The following is a 27,383-nucleotide window of genomic DNA, read 5'->3' on the forward strand; positions in this document are numbered from 1 at the left end:
TCGTGAGAAGAGTTGTGAGACAGATTTTGAGTTAAAGTGGGGGTAGGCAGCATGTTTCTGGCATCATTGGACAAAAAATCCATAATATCCTTTCAGCATATTGTAATTCAACTGTTCTGAGAGAAAACTAGACTTCTGCACCTCCTCATGGCTCTGTTTTCAGGCTTTAGAAACTCTAGCCCATGACGGGAGATTTTGGCCAATCACAGGTCATTTCAGAGAGAGAGCGTTCCTATTGGCTGTGCTCCGGCTGGTGGGCGGTGCTTGGTATTTCCTCAACAGATCTCAACATGGCTGCCGGTTCACAAACTTTCTCATTTTACAGCTAAACAGTTCACTACACAATGTTTCTGAAAACATTTGAGGAGAGAAATAGGCATTACAGTAACAGAATATTGATTCATATCTGACCAGCGCTGCCTAATTTGAATGTTTGATCAGAGTTTGCGTGTGATTGACAGCTGCTCAGAGACGGCAAGGCTCCAGCTCGGCTCTGATTGGTTGTTTTCCTCCGGTCTGTGAAATCTTGTAGATGCCGTTAGGAGCACCGATGGAGACAGAGGTACATGATTTCTTTAAAGGGACTGTTGGTAAGAATCAGAATTGCTTGTTAACAGCGACACCTGTGGCCGTTAAGTCAACGAAAGTCAGCGTCGGGGTCGCGCTTGCGCGCTCTAAATAGACATGAACGAGCATCGCTCAAAACAGTGAGGCGACACACGTCAGCTAAAACCATAATATCACTATATTTCACCTGCTTGGCAGTAATGTTAGCTGACAAGACGAAGGTCTCTCCATGAATGAATGCTGATCCTAGTTTTGGCTTTTCCTGCTTCAGCCTCCCGACCGCGGTCGGAGGGAACAGGGGAGACACCAGCACTCGGTCGGAGACAGTAACGTTTCTCGCTGCGGAGCCCCGTCACTTCACAAGACACGGAAAACCTCTGTTTGTCTGGAGGAGCTGCAGCATTTATTTCTGCACAAACGTCCACTGTACATTCACTAGATACTCTCAGAGCTAAACTAACTCTTCTGCAGTGTGTAGTGTGCGCGCATGCACGTGAAGTGGAGCGAGCTAAGTGAAGGCAGGCAGGCAGAGGAGCAGAGGAGCAGCAGAGCAGAGACTCCGGCCCTGGAGACCGAAGCTACGGTCTCCCCTGCGTCCTCCGACCGCGGTCAACACTGTTTTGCAAGACGGGCTTTCACTAGATATAACTTTGCAGTTTTGGTGCTTCCGTTTAGCCACACGCATATGCGAGCGCGCATGGGACACCGACCCTGGTGATTTATACGTGTAAGAAGTTACAAACAGTCCCTTTAAGATTACCTGTCTCATGCACTACTGTTTGTTAAAATAACTTTTTTTGTAATCATATTTGCTCTATTTATACCCACTGCAGCTTTAAGAAATACTGACCATCAAGACAGACAGAGAAGATTTTGAGTTAAAAGAGAATTAAAAGTTCCCAGATTTCTGTCCATCCATCTGATGAGGGGGGCGTGGCCAGCATCGCTACGTCACTGATGGTTATATAGGCTGCAGCTGTGGCGGCGGGCTCGCGCTGCTGAGACAGGCAGAGCTACTGAGGACCGGTGGCGCGCGCTCACAGACTCCCCTCTCTCTCTCTCTCTCTCTCTCTCTCTCTCTCAGCCTCACACACACACACACACACACTCAACCCAAACAAAGGAGAGCACGCGAGGCAGCACAGCATCTCCCACCTCCTCCTCTCTCAGCATCCCACCACCACCACCACCTCCTCTCAGAACCGGTCCGGTACCGAGGCTCCAGCTACCGACACCATGACGACCAACGGCGCGTCTAACGGCACCAGCGACATGCTGCAGATCCAGTTCGGTCTCATCAACTGCGGGAACAAATACCTAACGGCCGAGACGTTCGGCTTCAAGATCAACGCGTCCGCGTCGAGCATGAAGAAGAAGCAGATCTGGACTCTGGAGCAGAGCGGAGACGACTCCAGCGGGAACGTCTTCCACCTCAAGTCTCACCTGGGCCGGTACATCGCCGCCGACAAGGACGGGAACGTCACCGGAGACAGCGAGACACCGGGTGCGGAGTGCCGGTTCGTCATCACCGCCCACGACGACGGCCGTTGGTCGCTGCAGTCCGAGCCGCACGGCCGTTACCTAGGCGGCACCGAGGACCGCATCATCTGCTTCGCGCAAACCGCGTCCGTCGCGGAGAAATGGAGCGTCCACATCGCCATGCACCCGCAGGTGAACATCTTCAGCGTGACGCGCAAGCGGTACGCGCACCTGAGCGGCAAGGTGGACGAGATCGCCATCGACCGCGACGTGCCGTGGGGGGTGGACTCCATGATCACGCTGGTGTTCCGCGAGCAGCGCTACCACCTGCAGACCTCCGACAACCGCTTCCTGCGCAACGACGGCGCGCTGCTGGCCACCGCGGACAAGAGCACCGGCTACACGCTGGAGTTCCGCTCCGGGAAGGTGGCGTTCAGAGACTGTAGCGGCCGGTACCTGGCGCCTTCAGGGCCCTCCGGGACCATGAAGTCCGGCAAGAGCATGAGGGTGGGCAAGGATGAGATGTTCGTGTTGGAGCAGAGTCACCCGCAGGTCGTCCTCACCGCGGCCAACGAGAGGAACGTCTCCACCCGCCAAGGTGGGTGTGGTGGTGGACCGGTGTGTGTGTGTGTGGTGGTCCGGTGTGTGTGTGTGTGTGTGTGTGTGGTCCTATGATGGGTGACAGCTTGTGAGTGTGTTGGTATCTCATCCTCTGGCAGAGGAAGGGTTAAAGTGATGGAATGTGACTCTCTCACACACACATTGTCCCATCCTAAAGGGTAAAGGGTAGGATGTAGGACATGTTAATGACCCACATATTCACACACACACATACATACATACATATGTACATACATACATACATATGTACATACATACATACACACACATGTTCCCATCCTAAAGGGTAGGATATAGGACATGTTAATGACCCCCATATTCACACACACACACACACACACACACACACACACACATACATACATACATACATACATATATACATACATACACACACATGTTCCCATCCTAAAGGGTAGGATATAGGACATATTAATGACCCACAGTCACACACACACACACACACACACACACACACATACATACATACATACATACATACACACACATGTTCCCATCCTAAAAGGTAGGATATAGGGCATGTTAATGACCCACAGTCACACACAACACAAAAACACACACACACACACACACACATACACATGCATGTTCCCATCCTAAAGGGTAGGATATGGGACATGTTAATGACGCCCATATTCACTCACACACACACACACACACACACACACACACACACACATGTTCCCATCCTAAAGGGTAGGATATGGGACATGTTAATGACGCCCATATTCACACACACACACACACACACACGCACACACACACACACATTCCCATCCTAAAGGGTAGGATATGGGACATGTTAATGACGCCCATATTCACACACACACACACACACACACATTCCCATCCTAAAGGGTAGGATATGGGACATGTTAATGACCCCCATAGTCACACACACACACACACACACACACACATTCCCATCCTAAAGGGTAGGATATAGGACGTGTTAATGACCCCCATATTCACACACACAACACAGGCCTGTGACTGTATTTGCACATGGCTGGTTTGACCAGAGTCCACATCCTTATATGTATATCTATGCATCTATATATCCTCCAAACACTAAAGGCCTGTAATATATTGAATAGGGGTGTGAGAAAGTATCACAATATTATGTTTTAGCAATATGGATTCTCCAAAACGCTGTATCGATTTTTTTATCAATTTATGATAATCACATGCAGTTTTGGGCAAAAAAAACATACAATATTTTGAATGCAGTACAAATGTGTTATTTTCACCTGTTTCTAAAATGGTGTATTTGAATATTTCTGCATACTGGGGTCCCTGAACAGCCATGGAGTTGCATAAATTGGGTATCACTGTAAAGCTGAGACTCTTGTGGATCCAATGAGTCCAACTGTGTTCATGTGTGATGATGTTAGTCCCCATAGTAGCCATTTCACACAGTGACACCACACAGATGGTGGTGCGTCTTTATACAATGACAGTTTCCCTAAAATTAGATTTGAAAAAAATCGCCTCGCTGACAGTATCGCAATATATCTCAATATATTGACTCGTGATACGTATCGTATCGCCAGATTCTTGCCAATACACAGCCTTGATATTGAAGTGTAGAGGAAAACCTGCCCTAATCTGAGCTGATAAAGGCACACAACAGTGTTGTTAGCTGCAAGTGTTTTCAGTGAAGTGTTAACAAAGAGGTACACAGTGAACACACATACAGCATCATGCGCTCGTGTGCCATCATTCAAATGTAAAACAGCCTTAAACTGGCACGAGGCTGAACTGGCACAAAGCAGAAACAGTGAGAGTGAGAGAGGAGAGGAAAAATGCACGTACAATGTCTAAAAATAACAGCAAGTCGTTACTTAAATTACTTAAAATCGTTGTTTTATAGGAACAGATACTTAGCACCTTTTTAAAAAGAGTTTATTTTGATGTTTATCCTCCCCATAGAAGCATTTCACAATCCTCTTGAGTATATCTTCATCCTGCAGACAGATTCTTCATTTAGTTCGGATATTAACTGGTTAATATAGTGTTTTTTTCACATTAGATCAGTGTTTGTGTGAGCTAATATAGTCCATATGTGTGTCTGGTTTTCAGCTGTAACAGTGGGCAGATACAAGCTGGTTCCTCCACCTCCTTCCTTCCATTCTTCCTTTCCTTCCCTCACCCCTCCTAACGCTTTCCACCTTACCTCACCATCACCTCCTTTCACCTCTTCACTCCCTGTGCCTCCCTTCTTCCTATTTTTTTTGCTTTTACATCTCTTTCATTATTTCCACTTCTCTTCCATCCTCCCTTTACAACCATCCTCCTCACCCCCTCCCCCACTCCTCCCTGCTCCTTCAGCCTTCAGGCCTGGCTGCTGCTGCTGCTGCTGCTGCTGCTGTGTGTCTGAGGTCATTATCAGTGGCATCCCTCACGCTACAAGTGTCTAAATAGATAAGTCAGTGAATGAATCCTTGAATTTCACATGTTAAACATTAATCCGAAGCCCTTGAATTTAAGGTCCCAGTTGAGCGTGTGAATCGTGCTTTTGAGTCAGCACAAAAAAATCATCAACGCCCGAGGAAGCAGAGCGACTGTGGCGCTGACTGTCTGCTGTAATGAATGATAGGAATATACTAATTGATGCTCTCTGGATCTATATTTAGTGTGTGGTCAGAGCAGCACGCTGGTGAGAACACCGTGCGGTTTGGTGGTTTTTTGCTTCCTCTTTTCAGAAAGAATGATCTGTCTATCCCTTTTTATTTCCTGTCTCTCTCTCTGTCACAGCCCCGAGCCTGTTTGTTCTGCCTCCCCGGTTTTGTTTACGTGTTGACGGGATATTCATCCACTTTTCTCTCCATCAGCTGTCACTCCTTTTTTTTCACCATAAGAGCTCAGCCTTTAGGCACAAAATGGAGGCCAGTTTGGATGGTTGGAGGTTGAATAAAAAAGGGGGCCATGAAAACATTATAAACGCTGGCGGTTTTAAACGGATCTGTTGGAATTAGATGACGTCCTCCGTAATGAGAGCATGAATTGCACTTTAATAATCCCCGAGTGAAAAATGGGATTGCTGTCTGTCTGTCTGAGAGACATTTAGCCAAATCAGATTATGTCTTTTTATTACAGAGGATTGCAGCTCAGCGACATCCTGCTCACACCAGTGTGAAATACTCACACTATATAATACTGAAACAATCCAGATGAATACATTTATTTAGGACTTATTTCTGTATACACTAGTCAATTAAAGCAAAATCATTGGGCTGTACTCTTTGCTAACTTTATTGGCCATTAGTCAATACAATAAAATCATCAGTTGCAGCTTTTATTAGTGGTCATATGGAAATACTCATATGGTGAGTTTCCTCCACAGAGGTTGAAATGTACCAATCCGACACGTCGGACAGGTATCTGCGCTGATGCTGACCTTATTTAGCTGGTGGATTGTCGGCCATGATGATGACCGATCCACATTTAAGGTGGCGTTTCTTGTAAGCAAACAAAAGTTGCGTTTGCATTCAGTGCTTCTCACCAAAATGCGGCGCGTGTATCCTCGAGGTCCAGCACACATGTAGAGGGCATTTCCTTCTCGCATTTTGATTTGTAAATGTTTTTTTTTTTTTAAATCCTGCGTTGTTTACATCCATGATTGCCAGCTTTGTAGGCGCTCATTTCTTTACCGACACTAATTTTCACTCAAAGGATTAGTGTAAAACCGGTGGCAGGAATGTGTTGCACGATACAAACAGAACAAGAACCCACTTGTAAAAACATTTGCGCTGCAACTTACGATTTTATTATGAAATCTTGTTATTTTTTTATCATCAATCAATTAATAGTTTGGTCTATAAAATGTCCAAAAATGGTAAAAAAAAAAAAAAAATGCCCAACACAATTTCCCGGAGCCCAAGTTGACATGTTTAAATAGCTTGTTTTGTCCAAACAGCCCAAAATGTAGGGCTGCCCCCTCTTAGTTGATTAGTGGACCAATCGGTCGTTTTGGTCTTAATCGACTAAGATTTCTTTAGTCGTTTTTATGCCTTCGCGTCGGTGATTGCCGAGGCCGGAGACATTATGTTTTCAGGTTGTCCGTCCCCATTCTTGTGAACGCAATATCTCAGAGCGCCTGGAGGGAAGTTCTTAAAATTTGGCACAAACACGAGAAAAGAAAACACGTTTTTGGCCATAACTCAATAATTAATATGCTGATTATGACAATTTCACACACATGTCTAACAGGATAAAATGATGACATTTTGAACAGACATGCATGTGAACTGCAACTTGACTGGTTGAGGCATGAAACCATGAGGTGGTAAATAATAGTGTATGCTTCTTTCATGCTGATTGTCTTATTTTTAAGAAACTTGTGAGCACATCTCTGGTAAACACAAGATTTAAAACTGGTTATTTTGTGTGATTCTTTGTAGAGAAACTCAGTTTTACAGATCTGTCGATTAAATCAACTAATCGATTAGTCGACAAAAACGCACAAGCGTTAGTCGACTAAGAATTTCTTTGGTCGAGGACAGCCCTACCAAAATGCAAAGATATTTTGTTGACTATCACAGAAGACTAATAGAATTAGCAAATATTCTCATTTCAGAAGCTGAAACCGATGAATTGTTGGCATTTTTGGTTAAGAAAATGAAATAAAAGATGAATAAATTATCAGATTTTTTGATGATTGATTTTCTGTCGATGGACTAAATCGATTAATCAACTAATCATTCCGGCTCTAAAAACATGGCTCCATAGTGCAACTAGTGGTCAAAAACCACACAGGGAACCTTTTGAATGGGATTTCCTATTAGTCAGTGTTTCCACTATTAGTTGACTCAGTGACTTAGTTTTCAGTGCCACAGCATTCCCTGCGGTCATTGTACTTTACATGAAAATGAACCCAATGACTTAGGCAGATACGTTGACTTGAGACATCAGAATTGATATTGAGTAAGAAAAAGTTGTATCGGTGTATCCCTAATCAGAGTTAAATGACTGATATGATGCCTTGCTCAAGGACACTAGTGCCCCCATGTCCTCCCTGCTCTGTCTGCCAACCTGCAGCTCAAATCGGTCCCAAATGAGCTGGAGGTCTGAATCTTTAGAGGAAGACCACGTTCAACCCTCCGACAACTGGATCATTGTGATGTGTGGATTAAATGTCGAGTGGAATTAAACTGGCTCCAGATGTTTTTCAATCCGACAGCTGCTCACAGCTCCTCTCTGCAGCGGCTATTTGCCCGGCAGCCAAGATGGCAGCTCAAGTTGGCTGGCTTTTATTAAGCAGATGAAGTTTTTTTTTGACGTGAGCGAGCTCAAGTGGGTCAGTCCGAAAAACTGCTTTGTCCAATCAGAACTGTTGATTTTGTGACCAAGTTCAAATCCAGTTGAGACATCCTTTCACGGAGACAGGGTCATGAATGTTGAGAAACACTTGGGAGGAGTTTAAATGTATTTATTCCTGTTAACATGCAACTCTTCCTTAAAGTAAAAATGTTTTAATTTTTACTTATTTGATCTTTACATTGGAGGTTATTGGGGCTAAATGACTTATTTGGAAGTTTAAAACCTCTCTGGTAATTGACAATATTAACTTAACCTCATGAAAAAGTCTCAGTTTAGAGTCCAACTGACCTAAACTGGATTCAATATTTCAAATATCGGTCACTCTGATACTCTGAGCTTGTCGCAGTCCATCATGATTTGTGTGTTTTGTTGTTGTGCATCCAAAATGCTGCCAAGAACTCATGTGGAATTCATTTTTGGACCTTAACTACGATGCTGCCAGCAACCCTTTAACTCCTTCAGTGTCATTTATTTCTCTGTTCTTCCACCTACATCTATCATCATCATCGCTTCTTTACTTTCTGATTCACTAATAACTGGAAAGGAGGCTTTTAATTAACCAACATGTTCACATTCAGGCTGTTCTCATTCACCGTTCATAGCTATACCTAAGAAAAGTAATACACTGTAATTTGCAGAATCAATTGACACAGTGTGTTACTGTATGTAATCCACGTAATCGTGAACCAGGAAGTATAAAGAACGACAAACGCCGCGTAGAGAGGAGGTCAGGGTGGATGGGTTGGTCAAAAAACACCAGACTTTTGCCCAGGAGACCAGTGTTCGTATGTGAAACCAGAAGTCAACATTTCGTAACATATCATATGAACCATTGTATGAGAATACGTTGTCTCATAACTTCACATGTGCCAGTCATGTGATGCTATGAATTGGGATTCTTTTTTTCAATTTCAACCATTAAATAAATCCATTAACGTATTCAGGCTTATTGAAGTCTTGTCATGTAGGGAACCACCAGAACCGAGTCTAATTTTCAGTCTGAGAAATATTACATGCACATTACAGCAGTCCTCCTGCTTCTGCTCTTCCTCATAATTGCCATTAATGTGACCCTGTTCTGTTGCTTGTTTCCTGACCATACCGTCCATTCTCCTCATCCCTGGAGCATAGATGGTCACAAATTCCCAGAGAGACTGTTTAACGACCCTCATATGGACTTAGACGCAATCATCAGTCAGTTAGCCTGGAGCTCAATGGCCTTTTAAGTGGCCCGTTGTGCCCCTAAACCGCGGTGCGAGTGTGAGTGACGACTGAGCGCTGGTTAGTCAGCTAAATGGATGAGAGGCCATCGTATCCTGCTGGCTACTGGTGTGAGAGTGCTCTTTGTAACTGGTGGTCCTCTCTGCCTCTGGATGCAGAGAAGGGTGAGGAGGTGACTGACTTGGAGATGAAAATCCTGCGAGGATTCATTGGTTTCAGCACCTAAATGTGTATCTGGAATGTGATCCCTGTTGGGACTTGGCTGTTTCTGATGATATGCCAATAAGGCAGTGGACCGTGAATGTTGTCTCATCCTATGACAAACCTCCTCCTGTCTATTGACTGGAAATTGGATTTTACAAGGATTGGTATGAATGCATGACGTTCCCACAAGTCCTGTTAAAACATGACTAAAGCCAGATGTAAAGATTTCTAATGCCAAGCAATTCCGAAACTAATAAATAGTTTGACATTTAGGGAAACAAGCTTAGTCGCTTTCCTGCCCAGAGTTGAATGAGAAGATGATACCACTCTCATATTTGTACGTTTAGTATAAATCTGCAGCTGTTTAGTTTAATTTAGCTTAGTATAAAGAGTGGAAACAGGACCAAACACTTTGCCTGGTCCTGTCGTCTGAACAAAAACCAACGTGTGGGACTATTTCTTGCCCTGGAACAGTGACGTCCTGAGGTAATGTCGTCCAGGAAGTCACTGCACCCGGCCAAGAAATAGTTCCACACATAACCCCCCCCCAAAAAAACCCCACAAATTGTTGCTTTTACACTTAGTTTTTTGTACAAATTAAAACAATCGAGATATATCATGTTAATTAGTGAGCTTATAGAGTTGCTGGTGCTTTGGACAGAGCCAGGCTAGCTGTTTCCCCCTGTTTCCAGTCTTTATGCTAAGCTAAGCTAACCGGCTACTAGGGATGTCACGAGAAATGATGGTTTGGTACCAAGTCGATGCCAAAATTCTGAAAACGTGACTGTACTCGCTTTTCTACAGTACTGCAAGGTATCGGGGATCAGGGCTTGAGACTAAAGGTGTCCCGTCGTCCCGGGGGACGATAGAAAATGTGTTTTAGGACGCAGTAAACTCGTTATCAACGCATCCAGGAGACGCACCCTATTTTTTTCCCTGATAATGCTACATTGCAAACAACAAATCTGTGTTGAAATCATCAGGATGAGAGCTAATAAACGTTAGCTGTTGGCTCCATGCAGGACTGTGCTGCTTACCGGCTGCTAGCAGCTAACGACATACCATTGATGATATGATGCGTTCAGGCTCTATTCAGTAAAATGAGTTCTGGGCATAAGTTAATTTTAACGTTATGTGTTGAATTGTAATCTTGTAAAATGTAGTTTTTGGCAGGAAACTTTAATTAATCCAGTTGTTTGAAGGAGATGTTTTCACAGCAATGTAAAATAGATAATAGAGAGAGATATGACCTGTTTAACTTCCTGGTATCGTGACATCCCTAATACTTACCGTACAGAAATGAGTGATATATCAATCTTCTCATTGAACTCTCAGCAGAAAAGCGCTTGAGCTTACTTCCCAAAAATGTTGAACTATTCTTTAACGACTGACTATGGCATGTTACAGTTAAAACAACAACCCTTTTGTTCAGATAGCTGTTGGAAACCAGCTCAAAGTATACAACGTTTTTTGTGCAAGCTCTCAAAAGTGTTGAAAGCATCAGATCAGAGCCAGGCTTTGAATCATGTATTGTGTCGTGTGTCTGTGGTGAAAGAAGGAGACAGAAACTGAGGCTCCATGTTGTGTCTGGCCATGATTCAGCTCCGACACCCTTTCTGTACCCTTCACCCTCCCGCTGGCAGGAAATGAGAGACGAGACACACAACTCCGACCTTGGCTGGTGTGTATTAATCCCTGCAGGGTGAAGGGTGATGAGTTGCGCCCTTTATAACAACACATCAACACATTCACCCGATAGGAAAAAAAAAGGAAGGGATGCAATCAATTCATGCATCCTTGGTAATGTTCACTGGCTGCGACAGAACGCGCTGCTGACGCTGTAATGTGTTTATAGACCATCAGACTGTCATTATGTGTGTGTGTGTTCTGGGAGCTGCCTCGCGTCAACTGCAGAGCACTAGGGAGCCTCTCCTCCTTAATGTCGTCTACTTTATTATAGGTTAGACTTCAGCTGGTCTCCAGTGTGTCGTTGTGCTCTGCTCCGGGTGTGTCTCCACATTAATGCCCTCTAACTCACAGTCCAACCGTTCCTCAGTCGATTTGTTGCAACACGCTGAACGCAAAATGGGGTTGAAATCAAATTAGCAAAAGATTTGGGGCATCCCCGGGCACAATACTGTATTTCTCATGTCTGACCTGTTTTTGCACTTGTGAGAGGGAGTGGGAGCATTGAAGTGTGTGTGTGTGTGTGTGTGTGTGTGTGTGTTCAGTTTGTCCGTACTGTATGAGCAGCGGCAGTACAGTATTCAGTGTGTAGGCTGGCTGGCTGGCTCGCCATACTGTTTGTGTGTGTGTTTGGATCAGAACAAAGGGCTGATGATCTGTCTCCCTGTTTGTGCCCCAGCTGGTCGCCTCCTCAGTCAGGCCTGCCGAACAATAGGACACACACTTGATACAATCGCGTGCGTTCACAGCAGGCCTCCGGTGCTGGCTCACGGTCACCTAGGCCGACAATCTGTGCCTGCCGCCATCAGGCTGAATGCGGTGGGTGGGGTGGACAGGAAGATAGAGGGGTTGTTTTTCAAGAGTGTGTGTGTGTGTTTGGTGTGGTTTGGGTGGATTCTGGATGTGTGGTCACTTCTTTTGATGCGGTTTGCTGAAGAGGGACGCTTAGTGAGTAAGTGACCCTCTTCTACCTCCTCCATTAACCCTGTGAGCTGCACAAAGTGATCAGTGTGGACATATCTGGGCATGTAACACACACACACGTATGCACACACACACACACACAGACATAGATGAACCCTGACAGGCAGCCTTAGCCTCTCTCTGGGTCACGGCTGAGGCTCTGCAGGCCTCAGGGTGACTGTTTTGTCTCTGTCAGTCTTGTGTTTTCTTGCTGTGTGTTCCCGCTAGTATTTTTCTTTCCTTGTGATAACTTGTGACCAGTTTCAAGGCGCGTGTGTGTGTGTTTGTGTGTGTGTGTAGTGACACTAAGCCTCCGACTGGAGTGAAAAGAGATGAACACTTCCTTCTATCAACAGACAGACTAGTCAAATATCATCCTACTGCCTTCAAAATATTCAGGCTTATGAATTATGCTGATGACAGTAAAAACCTCTTTGACAGCACTGAAAAGACTAACACATAAATTAAAATAAAATTATTTTTGGGGGGAATAATTTATTCAAACCAGCTCAGTGGATATTCAGTTCACAGTACAGCATGTAAAGTGTGTCTTTTATTAGTTTCCTGCTTTATTTTCCTATAGTGAGATGTGGGGTTATCTCTTCGTCTCATGTGTGGGAAACTAACAGTGTCCGGATGATTGACTTTAACTAGTGAGGAGTTTAATTTATACATTTATTGAGATTTCAGATTTTACATTGAGGGGAACTGACTCTGAACATGTTTTGTTTTATATGTAAATGTTATTGCTCTTTTCTGGATATTTTTAGACTGAACTCCACTAAAGCCGGTCCTTTCTGCTCATATTCAATTTCTACAATATTCATTTCAATTTTAATTTAACTTTATTCTTGAGAGCTGAAAGTATTTAGACCATGAGACAAATGAAGGGAGAGTTAGTAGCTCTGTCTCATGGATACATTACATTTTTGAATTAAAAAAAAAATCCTAAAAGGAATAATTTTGCGATTAAGATTATTCACTTTCTTTCTGAAAGTTGTACGAGAAGATTGATAACGCTCTCTAATGTCTGTACGATAAATATGAAGCCACGACCAGCAGTCAGTTAGCTTAGCTTAGCATAAAGATTGCCAGGTTATAACCTTCTGAAAAAAACGGTGAATTGTCGTATTGACATTTTGCCATTTTTTGATGAATTACTGCGCTTGAATTTTGAATTATTACAACAAATTCTGTCTGGATCCGAAATCACGTAATATACACAACATAATCAACAGTAGTATGCATATTTTCAGACGTCGCTTCCTGAGAGCCTCCTTGCCGGTTTGAGACGCGTAACTATGGTAACCGGTACCAGCCTCATGTGACCATGGTAACCAGTACCAGCCTCATGGCACCAAAAGATGATTTGTGAGAATCATAAGGTCTGAACTAATTTAAAGGGACTATTTGTAACTTTTTAAGCGTATAAATGTAGCGGGTCACCACACATGCGCGCTCGCATATGCGCGTTCGCGTGTGGCCGCTGCCTCTCCTCCTCTGCCTGCCTGCCTTCACTCAGAGAACGCGCGCGTTCTCAGCTCGCTCCACCTCTAGACGTGAACGCGCGTTCACTCCACACTGCAGAAGAGTTAGTTTAGCTCTGAGAATATCTAGTGAATGTACAGTGGACGTTTGTGCAGAAATAAATGCTGCAGCTCCTCCAGACCAACAGAGGTTTCCCGTGTCTTGTGAAGTGACGGATCTCCTCAAGTAGTAACGTTATCGTCTCGTTACCGACCGGGTGCCGGTGTCTCCCTGCTCTCTCCGGCTGCGGGCGGAGAGAGCAGGGAGACAAGCTGCAGAGCCCCGCTGCATCAGCCTGCGCTGAGGCAGGAAAAGCCAACACTAAGATCAGATCTAAATCATGTTCATGGAGAGACCTTCGTCTGGTCAGCTAACATTACTGCGGCGTAGTGTCCAGTGTTTGCATACCGTAATATTTCACTGGAAATAGTATGCAATTTACGTACTATTAGTTTCACACTAAGGTTTCGGACATACTAAAATATCTGACCTACTGTTTTAGTGTACTAAATAGCATGTTAGTGTGGAATTTCAGACACAATCTTTGTTTTTTGGTGACGGTTCCTCTAACGGATATTCTATTTATACTGTATAATACATTTTTCTTCAAAGTGAGCAAATAACTTTTTTTTAAATGAAGGTATTATTACCTTTGTGCCCTTGATTATCATCATTTCTGAGTCAAACTCCTCGATTGATGAACTGCTAACGTCTAAAGAATGGATCCTTTTAATATGTTTCAGGTTTTGAATGAATGCATTATACACCACAGATTACGTTTTGGAACAAGTAAACTCATGACGTAGGTGAGTCAGTAATCCCACCGTGAGTTAGATGTTTACTCTCCGTCCTGCCTCAGTAATAGATGGGCTCTCCGGTGCTACTGTACTGAGTGCTGAACGTGTTGGCCGAGCAGGAAGCAGAGAGGATTAGAGGAGAGCTCAGTGATGTGACTGATGATCCTGGAAGCTGACCCTCTTTCTCTCCTCGTTTCTCCTCCTCTAATGTGTTCCTCTAAACCCTCCTTGTCTTTTGCAGCTAAACTTACATTTCATCTTGTTTGACCCCCTCCCCTCCCCCCCTCCGCAACATGTGGTTCCCATTATGGTCACTTATATTTTCCTTCTCAATCACCAGTGTGTGTGTGTGTGTGCGCGCTGCGTTCGTACGTGTACATCCCCACATATTTCTGCAGAAACTCAATCTGTCCGCAGAGTCCCGAGTTCCCCAGTTGACTTTAGGAGTGCTACGTATTTCTTTCTTTTTATCGTCTGCTTTTCAGACACAAAATATCAGCAGTAATTCTTTAGTGACAAGCCCCTTACGTAATACTTTCCCGTGACTCGGATCTCGGTTACTTTAAATGTAAAGTACATCTTTGGCTTCAGTTGGAGACAAACAGTGTACAGCTTGTGTTGAGATATCATGTGTTGTGTTAAAGGGAACAGAAATACTGACAAAGTACACTGTTAAACTGTGGACTGTATGAGAATTATTGGACTGGGGAGCTTAGCTGAACTTAATGTTTCACTTTTTAAAAAAAGCATGGCCCTCCTCAGAGAGTCGTTCATATTTTCTTTGGACCCTCCACTTGACTTAGAACAATACTGCAACACCCCAACATGTCAACCTTATCTCTACTGTCGGCAGAGATAAGTTAGGGGTAATGTACAGCGAGACTGTCATTGTTGTGAAGTAAACCTAGACAGGGTGATGCGGCCCCCCTGATGTATATTATCTGTACATTATCCCGCTTATTACACAGCTACTTACTGAAGAAATTAATATTTTGACACAAAAACGGTCCGCCAGAGTCCGACAATCAGAACTGCATCCATAGCAACAGTCTTTTATACAAAGCAACGGCCTGCTATAAAGAAATAACAGACTGTAGAATGCCATGATTGACCAATCAGAATCGAGTATTCAACAAAGCCGTGTAATAATGTTTAATTAACTTACATTTATAAACATCCACTGTATTCTGTGATTTTCACTAGCCGTGTCTTCATTCACATTTCTAAGTATCGCATTAGAAAAGCTGTATAGAAACGGCAATTTCGATAAAACCTCGCTTGAGGTGGTTTTTGCCTTTATCGAAAAAGAGTTGATGTGCTAAATGCGATATGGAAACGCCCTTGCCGAATAAATTCTGACGTAGCGAACATTTAACTCACATGACGGATCAGTTGTTTCCGGTGTCGGCTTCTCAGATATATATTTATATTGTCTTCTTCTCGTGACAGCATGTGACATGGCCAGTATTCTTTGACATGAGAGAACAATTCAAACTTGCCCAATTAAAACAAATTCCTGAAGACCTCTCTCCATTTTTCTCTCGTAGATGGTTAGATGGCCAAGCCGACTTGTTTAGTTTCCAATTCGCAACCTCTACTTCTTCTTCTACTCTGTTTACTGGCGGATTACAGCCATGCGTAGCCTATAGCGCCAACTTCTGACCAAACTACGCTGTAACCGAGTTTATTCGCTCTAGAAACCCGCCTAATTTGCATTTTTCTTTTTTGCAACATTTCAAAAGTTCACTCAGCATTCGCTTGACAATTGAATGGAAACACGACTACTGACATATTGACACTACGAGCTAACATTTCAATATGACTAAACATCAAACAGAGACAGGTTGTTGTCCTCTGCATATGACAGAGCATTTATGACCAATTGCACACATCATTTATAACAATGTGATCTTTTTTGTATAATAAACAGTCCCTCAGCTGAAGAATATGACGACCAGAGAACATAATTCTAGCTTTGACACACGTTGTTGTGTATCACCAACAGGATTTCAGGGCAGATTTTCCCTTTAATGCATTCAACGTGACCACTGCAGCCGGTTGTGAGGCTGTAGGAGAACAAGAAAACATGGGAAAATGAGATGAAGTGGGGGAGGGCGTCACACATGAAAAGGGAGACGGATGGGGAACACATGAGTGCGCTGGTTTGTTTTCTCAGACACGTCTTTCTTTCTCTGTCCGACTCGCTCTGCACACATTTACACAGCAGTCCAACAGACAGTCCATCTCTGTCCCACAGCCCTCTGGCTGTAGGTCCATCCATGCCATGACCTCATCATGTACAATAGCACGCATTGTGCTGCATGAAGAGAGTGGTGGTACATTGGAGGGTTGCTGTGTATATTTTCATCCTATAGTTGACTCATGTTTGTTTACCTCTTTGTTGCTTTTAAGTGCGGTTGATGTGATTTTAATGAGGTCTGGTACTGTACACATTCAGTTGGGTGTATGGACACACACATGTACACCAGCCTTTTTGATTACAGTTTTAGTAACTGTAGCTCGAGAGAACATTTATAGCGATCATTTTCAGTATTGATTAATCTGTTATTTTTTTTTTTCTTTTCATCAAAAACATATTTTGTCTATAAACTGTTACAACTTCCTAGAGCTCAAACTGCATCTTCAAATTACCAAAGTATTAAATCTACAGTGATGTGAAAGACAGAAAAGCAGCAAATCTTCATATTGGAGGAGCTGGTATCAGAGAATGTTTTGACATTTTTTTACGATGCAGACTGAAATATCTCAACAACTATTGGTTGTGTTGCCTTGACATTTTTGTACAGATATGCATGGCGCCGAGTAGATAAATCCTAATGACATCAGCATGTTAGTAGGGCTGTCCTCGACCAAAGAAATTCTTAGTCAATTAACACTCATACGATTTTGTTGACGAATTGATTAGTTGATTTAATCGTCAGATCTGCAGTTTATCAACAAAGAATCGTACAAAAGCACCACTTTAAAGCTTGTGTTTATCAGAAATTTGCTCATAAGTTTCTTAGAAATTAGTCATTCAGCATGAAAAAAGCCTAATCGACTAAGAGGAGGCGGCCCTACATGTTAGCATTGTCATTATAAGCGTGCTGACGTTGGCATTTAGTTCAAAGCACCGCTGTTGCCCAAGTACAGCCTAAAAGAGCCACTGGCTTGGCTGTAGACTCGTCAGTCTTGTTGCTTAATAAATAACCTAAACAATTCATTAATTATCAAAATAGTTTTTGACTAATCTTCTGTTGATGGATTAAAGAGGACATATTATGCTTATTTTCAGGTGCATACTTGTATTTTCGGTTTCTACTAGAACATGTTTACATGCTTTAAAAAAAAAAGTCCAGTCTGCTCTGATTGGTCAGCTGGCCCACTCTGTTGTGATTGGTCAACCAAACCAAACTCTTTGGACTCCGCTCTAACTATCTTAGTTTGAGGGCGTGAAAAACTAGCCGCTAGGCAGGTATTATGCAAATGTGTTACTTGGTGACATCACTACGTTACGGAAGAAAAGGCGGGACTTCAAGCGAGGCGTTTAGGAGCAGTGTTTCCTTTGGCGTGGACTTGGAACTTTGTATCTTTGCATACATTTTACATGCACAAAAAACTATATAACACACTAAAGGAAAGGGAAGAAGCACAAAAGCTTAATAGGTCCTCTTTAACTGTTTCAGCTCTAGCTGTTGCTGTCTACATTCAAGGTAGAAGTCAGTGAAGTGAAGATTCTCGTGGCCTTGTGTTCTTTTTTTTCCTGTGTCTGTGACCGTCCACCATGACGACTAATCCTTTGAACTGTAGTGGGGTCTGTCTGGACTGTGACATATGTGTGTGTGGGTGTGCAGCTGTGGGAAATCCTTCACTAATCCAAGCCCGTCTGATGTTGCTCATTTAGTGCGTCTGATCCTGACCAGAGGATGTGTGTGTGTTGGTGTGTGTGTGTGTGTGTGTGTGTATGCATCTGGACCGTTGCTCGTTAATGGTCGTCCTCTGCGGCTATTTGCAGCCCTCACATGTGCGTTGAGCTAATGACTGACTGACCCACTGGCCTGTATTTTAGCTAAACTCCTCCTCCCAACTGTCTGACCCCCGCCCAGGTATGGACCTGTCAGCCAATCAGGACGAGGAGGGCGACCAGGAAGTGTTCCAGGTGGAGATCTGTCGCGAAAACCGGAAGTGCGCCTTCCGGACCGCCGCTGGGAAATACTGGACCCTGACTGCTAACGGCGGCCTGCAGTGCACCGCCTCCACCAAGTACGCATCACACACACACATCACCATCACGTCTCTTCTTCTTTACTCAGATAGAAACTTTAAAATTCACCACCTGCTCCAATCTGTCCACCTCTCAGAGCAGTGATTGTGTGTGAGAACCTGATACTGGTGCAACAAAGCTCCAGTAATGTGAGCTGTGACATGACATAGGAGTTTTGTGTGTGTTTGATGGTGCGTGTGTGCCGTGGGGGGTGGATGACGTGTGGGAGGTGAAGAGTGAGTGACCTCATCTCATGGCTGTGGCATGTTTTGGGAGATTAAGTGCATCTGTGTGCGACTCCAACCTGTAGAGAGGGATGTGCACTGGTTCTGCCCAGCGAGAGTGCTTGCTGTTAACCCCTGACCTTTGACCTTTCACCCTGTGCTCCTGGACGGTTTTCCTGCGAAGCCCCAAACAGAATCAGGAGTAGAAGCTTAGACTTTTCTTGTCATCCTTAAATACTAAGTAGAGCACTTGGCTCCTTTTTTTTTATTGTGTGTTAAAAAAAAAAGACCTTTATTTTGAAAGTTTACATGTTTTTATAGATAGAAGCTGCCGTTCTACAGTCATGAAGTAGATGTATATGTACAGGAGTGATCCAGTATGAGATGGGTCAGAAGCATGTGTCCCGAGTTAACTAAATGTTTTTAAGATAAGACGGAGCAGACGGCGTCATCGACACTCTGCAGAGTGCTCTGCAGGAAGTCCACCAAATTCCTCTATCACATTCTTGACATTTGACTCTCCTCACAGATTAGACCACAAAAATCTTTTCTTCCATCACGTCCTTCTTTCCACGGTTTGGGGAAACATTTAAGAGAGTGTTTTAGAGCTTCTCTAATAAAGGAGAGCCTATAAAAACCCTACTCTGTGCCAAGTAAAAGGCTTAACAAGCTCCTTGATTCAACTTAGACTGGAGCCTACCTACCTATCCAATTACCCAGCAGTTACTTAAATTCTGGATTAAACAGCTGGGTGTAGTTTTCTGAGCAACAGAGGAGCTGAAAGTGACTGTGTGTTTACACCTGAGTGTGCTACTGGATATCTAACTGCCATGTCAATTTAATTATCCTCCTTATCTCTCATGCCTTTACTTTCCCTCCCTCTCCCTGCAGGTCAGCTAATTGCTACTTTGACATTGAGTGGCGTGGGAAGAGGCTGACTCTCCGGGCTGCCAATGGGAAATACGTCGCCGCCAAGAAAAACGGCCAGCTAGCAGCCACCATCGACTCTGCCGGTTGGTGAGATTTGTTGATTCAGCCGCTCAGACAATGACTGACTGACTGACGGACTGAATTAGTTTTCAGCAGTGATGGGGGGGGGGGGTTCAGTACAGTGCAGGAACCAACTCATGGCTGGATGTTCCAGTTGTTTCTGGGCCTCAAAGGCTTGTTTCATAACAGCAGAACGTAACTCGTTTACTCTTTGGGGATGTTGCAATCTTTTTCTCTGTTCTCGTGCCACGCTCATGCTGTGTTTCTTTTTACGTTAATCATGTTGATTGGAAACATCATGAGTAAACTCCTGAGTATGCAGAGTCACTGAGGAGCTGGCACTATGGCGCATAAACAGAGGTGGAAAGTAACAAAGTACTTAAAGGTGCTCTATATGATATCCAGAGCATTAATATAGCAGCTATGTAAAGAGATAGAGGAGTAATGTCTACCTGAGCAGAGAATGAAGTCACTCTCCCTCTTTGGGTGATGTTAGATCTTAGTTTCTCCGTGCTTTGTTGACATTATCCGGGCTGGCAATGCGTGCCTTTAGCGCAGGTGTCACACTGGCTAGCTCACAGCCACCGCTCTACACTGCTCTCATACGGTGTTTACAGCTGATAACGCCGTCTTTACCAACGGCACCGTTGCAGATGCGCAGCGCACACCCTGTGGTTCCCCCTCAGGTTAACACTGTTGGCTCTGTCAGCAGTGTTCCCGCAGTTTTCGCTGTTAGCGCCGTTAGCTATGAGCTGCCAGCTCAGCCGTCACCATGTTGAGAGCCGTGTGGAGGCAATAGAAATGCTCCCAATCTCGCATTTAGCACTTTTAAGTACAGTTTTGAGGTGCTTGTGCTTTACTTGTGTATTTCCATTTTATCCTACTTTACACTTCATTTCAGAGGCAAATATTGTACTTTTTACTCCACTGCATTTTTCTGACAGCTATAGTTACTAGCTAGTTTTCAAATTAAGATTTTACATTAAAAAAACAATAAGCTTATAACATGCATTGTTCAAAAAAACATTTCCCCTCTAAAACTTTCCAATGGTTTCATTTAAGTAACTGTTAAATTTCGCCAGTATTTCACAAAAAAACAAAGACTAGAGAAAAAGACAGAAAAATGTATACAGATTTGTATAGCAGGACTTCTTTCTTCTCCTATTAATCATCTCAGGACCACTGACATTTATCTTTTGACTGTGCTGTTTGGGAACCACTGGATTATACTATTTAACTGTATATGAAGTAGTTAAAACTAGGACTATCTCGACCGGCTGAAGTCGAGGACCTGATCAGGGGCCTCATAATCCCACTTAAAACGGCAAATTGTTGTTTTTACACTTCGTTTTTTGTACATATTAAACAAACGAGACATAACGTATTAATTAGTGAGCTTTAGGGACGCTGGCAGGTGGATTTAGTTCCCTTTGGACAGAGCCAGGCTGGCTGTTTCACCTTATTTCCACTGTTGTACTAAGCTACGCTAACCAGTTACTGGCTGAAGCCTTACATTTAATGTACATATATCAAAGTGGTATTTATCTTCTCATCAAACTCCCAGCAACAAAGCAAATATATGTATTTCACAAAATGTCAAACTTTTTCTTTAATAACACCAGCTCACACAGATGTTACAAACAGCTGATGTAAAGACTTTGCACCGAGTTTGGCCATTAAAGCTTTCACTGCTGCGAGACACGAGGCGTCATGTCAGCAAGTAGATCAGAAGATACTCCAATTATAAAGCGAGCGCTGGGTGCTGGCATTAGTGGATCAAAGATGAAAATTTCCCTTTGTGCTCCAGTTTGTGATGAGGGAGCTGTTGGCTACCACACTGCTTTTTAGGGCATATTTGAAGCCAAGTTGCTTTGCCTCCATTTTTAATGAGACATGAAAACTAAGCTCAAACAGTGAGCTGCAACGAAATGCTTAAGTCGCCCTTGCAGAGCGGTGTTAGTGTTTCGAAGGTAAATTAGAGCCAAAGTGTTGTTTAATTGATTGTATGCTATTTGAATCAATATTTTAAGGGGAGACACCCCAGGTGAATAGGGTAAAATGTTTAACTAATAGATATCACCATGAAACTTCCCCAGTTGATTACTTGCATTAAGACAATTATTTGTTGTATTACAAGTTTTCTGAAATTGTATGTTTAAATATGCAAATGAGGCATTATCAAATGTCACCTTTTGGTTAATTTGACCTCTCCCGGTAAATATGTCGTGCCCTTTGTCTGTCTCCAGGTGAGTCCGAGGAGTTTCTCATGAAGCTGATTAACCGCCCGATCATCGTGCTGCGCGGGGATCACGGCTTCATCGGCTGCAGGAAGGTGACGGGGACGCTGGACTCCAACCGCTCCACCTATGACTACTTCACCCTGGAGTTCAGAGACGGAGCCTACAGCCTGCAAGGTCAGTTCAGCTGTCGGTGTCTTGCTGAAGGACATGTTGGCTACTGTGGGAAGTAAACTTACACATGTGCGACAGCATTGCACAGCCGGCAGGAAGGTAATGCTAGTCAGAGCGTGTGGAGGGACCTCCTGCAGGCATACAGGGGATTAAATCATTTAAGGGATTCTCATTATGGATTTAACGTTTGAGCCGAAAAGAGGGATTTGATTCGGATAATTTCCCCGCCTTCTCGTTATGTAATTCAAACAAAAGCAATTTAAAGCCGAACCTTTTGTCACCTCCTCCGTTTTTTCACACCCTTCCCCCCACCTTTCTGCCATATGATACCCCCCCTCATCTGCACACTTCATTTCACTCTTTTCTCCGTCTTAAATCCATCTGCTCTCCTCCCGCAGACTCCACGGGTAAATACTGGATGGCGGGTAACGAGCAGGCGGTGGTGAGCAGCAGCGACACGCCCGTCGACTTCCTCTTCGAGTTTTGCGACTACAACAAGCTGGCCATCCGCCACGCCGCCGACAGCAAGTACCTCCGCGGCGACCACGCCGGCGTGCTGAAGGCCAACGCCGACGACCTGGAGACCGCCACGCTCTGGGAGTACTGAGGGAAGCGGGGGATGCTGCGGTGCCGATGAATGACGACGCAGCACGGCATACATCTACCTATCCACACCCACCCAACCCCCACTCCCCGTTCCTCCCGTTCCTCATATTATATCCTGTACTTATGACTTTATATGTTGATGAACTGCACAGAGAGAACAGGAAGGAAGGACACTCCTTTCTCTCCTGCCTCCCTTTCCTTCCCTTCATCCTCTTTCCCAGCTCTGCTCTGCAGCGCCGACCTTTATCTGTTGCCATAGTTACCGTGGGGCTGTGCACTTTTTTTCTGCTCCGATCTGGTTTCGCTGCTCGACCTGTCACTCGCTCCCTCCTCGCCTTACGATTGGGCCGTCCCTCTCCCAGAGCAGAGCAGAGCCACGTTTAAAGAGCCCCCTCCTCTCTGAGTTAACCCCCTCGTCTTTCTACTGTGTCTCTATTGTCTGTGTGAGCAGCACATGGTGGCAGTATTTATGCTAACTGACCTGGTCTGCTAGATCTGTTTTTCAACCTGATCTAATCTCCCAAAACAGATCCCACCACCGGATAAAATCTGCTTCCTGTTAGCTGGATATACAAGATGGAGACGGTGGGTCTGTGTTTGTGCGGTTGCGTCACGCAGAAACAGATTTTCTGCTTCTGTCAGACCAGGTCGAGTATGTTTGTTTTCATGAGCAGGCCCTGTTGCCTCTGTGTGATGTGATATAACTGGAGTGGATCTGATGATGATAAAGATATCGAAGATGATGTAACTGACGGGTTTAACCCCCCCCCCCCACCCTTATTCATCTCAACTGTAAGATATTCAAATGTAAACCCGTTTCCTGTGTTGTTCTCTAGCTGTGTTCTCATTGGACCAAACAGGATGTAGGAAGTTAAAACACTAATTCCCCCCCTCCACACACTAAACCTATTGTCCCGAGAACAGTATAAAGAAAATAGAAACGGTGTGGTCACATACTGTGTGTTTACTGCACCCACCTGTCTTACTGGAAGAAAAAAAAGCACTCCCTGATACACGGTCGGATTTCCTTTTTCTATGTCCAAGGCACAGACATTATCATGGATACAGTAGGTAGCCGTAGCAACTGGAGTGAAATGATTTATAAACCCTTTTTTGAACGCTGCTTTTTGAATCCCTCAACCAAACCTAGACCTCAGCCTTTACCTAGACCAAACCTTTGATACTGGATTAACAGAAACCATCATCTCACGCACAACCGACACAACTGGAACCTGGTGCTACTAACGCCTCTAATAACTCATGACATGTTAAGAAATGTTACAGTCCTTGTGGAGCATTGTCGAGCATCTCACACACTATCTGCTGCGTCTCTGCCCCTGCACTTGAGAGCCTTGCCGTATAACCGAAGGGGCTGAAAGAGCGCCATTAATAACCTAAATCTGCTGCTTCTTCTGCTGAAGTATCACAGTGAGATGTGACCAAATTGTATTTGTTTTTGTTGGATTTTTCTGTTCCTGACTCATCAGTGAAGTTATATACGTTTAAAAAAAAAGAAAAAAAAAAAAGAAGCAGACTTTGAATTTGTCATAACCGAAATGTCTGTTATGCAGTCGTGTAGCACAATGCACCCATGGGTCCTGCCCTCTTTGATTCTCTACCCTTCAGCTTTCTCCATTAAGTAGCAATGCTTTCTGTTTACTGTTTTTCTTTTTTACAATACAGCAAAGATTATGTTGGCACTGGGGCCTAAATTGTTGGGCTCTTCCACCCATCACCGTCATCAAGCGTTCCTCTGATGTGAAAATCAGTATGGAAAACCAATCATTGTAGCCCCATGAAATGATACATGATTGTAGCCAGCTCCTCACCATGTCTGTCCACTTTTCTCTCTGAAGTTTCAAGCGTTTTTTGCATGAAGGGTTGAGAATCTCAAGCGAATAAAAGGAGCGGTTCTCCTCGGAGAACTTAGACAAACGGATGTGGAAGGGTAAACATGTGGTAATGACTGTGCCTTACTCTTGAGTTTTTGGGCAGTAGAAAAAAAAAAAAAAAAAAGAATCCACATCTTTGCTTTGTATAACTGGAACTTCTTTTTGTATTATTATTTTGTATAATTTTTTTGATATTGTGGATTAACCTCTCTCTCGTGCCATTGGTTCACCTGAAATCCAACGACCAATAAAACTGGGATTTGGAACGCTACGCGTCTCTTTCATTGTTTCTTTTACTCCGTGCTTGATGACTGTCTGTTCCTCTTATTAACTACCACTTTTCATATATATATTTACAGATTTAGTTAAAACAGTTGCACACACACACATAATGGTCATTTTTTGTTGGCTGAAATGACAACAGTCACAAGCAGATTTTATCAGGTGTAGCTAACTAGCTAATTAAGCTAATATTAGCTCCATGAGTTAAAAACTCTCGTCTCCAGCTGACATTTTTAATATTTAACTGTCCTGTTTTAAAGCAAGAACTCTTTAAACTAAAACACTAAAAGATTGAAGCTAAAGCTAGCATCCTCGCTAGTTGATTATCTGTGTAGAAGACATTTAAATAAAGACAGCATTGTTCTTGTATTGTGTTGAGCTAGTTTGTTTAGTATTATACAGTCAGTATTCATAATTTTAAACAGTATGTTTAAATTTTAACAAGAGAAATGAATGTAGTATGGGTATGAAATGCTTCCTGGCCTTGGAAGTAACGCTTGGTTACCACTGTAGGTAGTAGGCCTAAGCTAGTTAGCCACACAGCTCAGCTTAGAGCATAAAAACACAATGACTAACTCATTCCTCACACTTTTGTGTTTGTATTTTTATGTTTTGGAGTGGGTAAAAAGGAAATCCTCCATTCAAAATCTTTATACACCGCTTCAATGTAGAGAAATTCAAAACTTGACAAACCTGCCATGCCTAACTGTGTTTGCTAATCTTTGATTGCACATCGATTACTGTTCGGTGAGGCGTTTAGTGAACTGTCAACTGAAAAACTACAGATATTTTTTTCTTGAATTCAACATGACAAGGAGACCAATGTAATCTTGAACTGAATTTCAAAGAAAGTGGAGTTTAAACAGGGCTTGACGGACACAGCAAAGGGTTTGTGAGTTGGAAGAGGTTAATCCTCATCCTGCCAAGGCCTAAAGGTTAGAGAAGCGAGCTTGAGACCAGAAGGTTGCCGGTTCATTCCCCTGGACCGGCAGGATAAATCTGGTTGGGGAAAGTGAAAAGCAGCGCTTGCCCCTCCCTCATTATCACCACTGAGGTGCCCTTGAGCAAGGCACTTAACCCTAACCACTCCAGTGGAGCTGCTCAGTGACCGGCAGATCAGATAGTGGTTGTACTGGGCAGCTTTCAGGTGTGAATGTGATCGGGGCATTCCTGAAAAGAGAGAGTGAACCTCCCCGTGAATAAATAAAGGTAAAAAACAAACAATATATTTAACATACAAGGACTACCGACTGGACACCCCAAGAATAAACTACTGTAAGAAACAACCATCATAGCAAAATGTTAACGGATTTCTTCTAAAAACATTGTTAGTTGTAATAATGTCATGTTAATGTTATCTGAAAAATATATATATATATTATTTAAGTAAAGTTAGTTTTTCACTACCCCCTGATAGTGTGTGATACTTTAAATTAGGACCCAAGGCAAACATGATATCTATCTATTCTTTCATAAATATTTTAACTGCATAGGCTGCAATTGTGTGCTTTTGACTGTGGTCCCCTAAAGGACCCCAATACATTTTTCTATTTAAAAATTACTAATTACAACAGAAACAGAAAACAATAATATGAAGTCATTAGGAACAAATTGATTGACAAAGTCATGAAAAGTTGGACTGATAGACTAAAGCACCTCTGAGATATGACATAAAGTAGACCTGTGGGGTTTCCCCAGTCAGTCGGTTGAGGGTTAAGGATCTCAGGCTAAATTCGTGTTTGTTCTCGCATTATGATTTTACATCTACAAAACGCCGTGATAGTCATAGTTCAACCTGCATAGCTCTGGAAATCACAGCCTTTTCTTCCCCTGCGTATTACTCATTTAATCACAGTGCTTCACACTTGGTCTCCTGCCAGTTTCTGACCACAGCGGCTCCATGTGCTGTCCCACTTACACACACACACACACACACAGTCTATATGGAAACACACACGTTTTTTCCTGTCTCCTGAATAGAGCCTTTGTGCTGAAACATTTATTCTAGTGCAGAGAAAGGGCAACCCCCTCTAAAGATTCACACACATGAACACCATTCAGGGTGGTAATGTAATGATGGAGCCTCCAGAGCAGGTCTGTAATCCACCCCCCCACCACCACCACCCGTCAGGCATGCAGGTCCCAGAGGAACACCCAACATGGCAAAACAAACACACACCACCCCTCCATCTAATCTCCTCCCCTCTGCTGCCTCATGTCCCCTTCCTACCTAATCCACCCCCCCTCTCTCTCTCTTTCTGCTTTAACCATCCTCCCTCATACTCTCTGCTTTCTCCTCCCTTTTC

General features: G+C 43.6%; 1 protein-coding gene across 1 annotated transcript; it reads left to right on the forward strand.

Annotated features, from left to right (window-relative positions):
- Positions 1-1,543: 1,543 nt before the first annotated feature.
- On the forward strand, positions 1,544-25,066 carry fscn1a (fascin actin-bundling protein 1a). Its single transcript, XM_037792234.1, has 5 exons — positions 1,544-2,644; positions 18,515-18,671; positions 19,788-19,909; positions 22,133-22,300; positions 22,696-25,066. The coding sequence occupies exons 1-5, from the start codon at positions 1,804-1,806 to the stop codon at positions 22,902-22,904; spliced, it is 1,497 nt and encodes a 498-aa protein (XP_037648162.1). The 5' UTR covers positions 1,544-1,803; the 3' UTR covers positions 22,905-25,066.
- The last annotated feature ends 2,317 nt before the right edge of the window (positions 25,067-27,383 follow it).

The sequence above is a fragment of the Sebastes umbrosus genome, chromosome 14 (assembly GCF_015220745.1).
Source record: "Sebastes umbrosus isolate fSebUmb1 chromosome 14, fSebUmb1.pri, whole genome shotgun sequence".
Taxonomy (NCBI): domain Eukaryota; kingdom Metazoa; phylum Chordata; class Actinopteri; order Perciformes; family Sebastidae; genus Sebastes; species Sebastes umbrosus.

What these genes read in the sequence shown, in the direction of transcription:
- fscn1a (XM_037792234.1), top strand. Translation starts at nt 1,804, where the DNA reads ATGACGACCAACGGCGCGTCTAACGGCACCAGCGACATGCTGCAGATC. An exon ending in CAGTGCACCGCCTCCACCAA is followed by an intron (nt 18,672 to 19,787) that starts GTACGCATCACA and finishes CTCTCCCTGCAG; the next exon opens with GTCAGCTAATTGCTACTTTG. An exon ending in CGGAGCCTACAGCCTGCAAG is followed by an intron (nt 22,301 to 22,695) that starts GTCAGTTCAGCT and finishes CTCCTCCCGCAG; the next exon opens with ACTCCACGGGTAAATACTGG.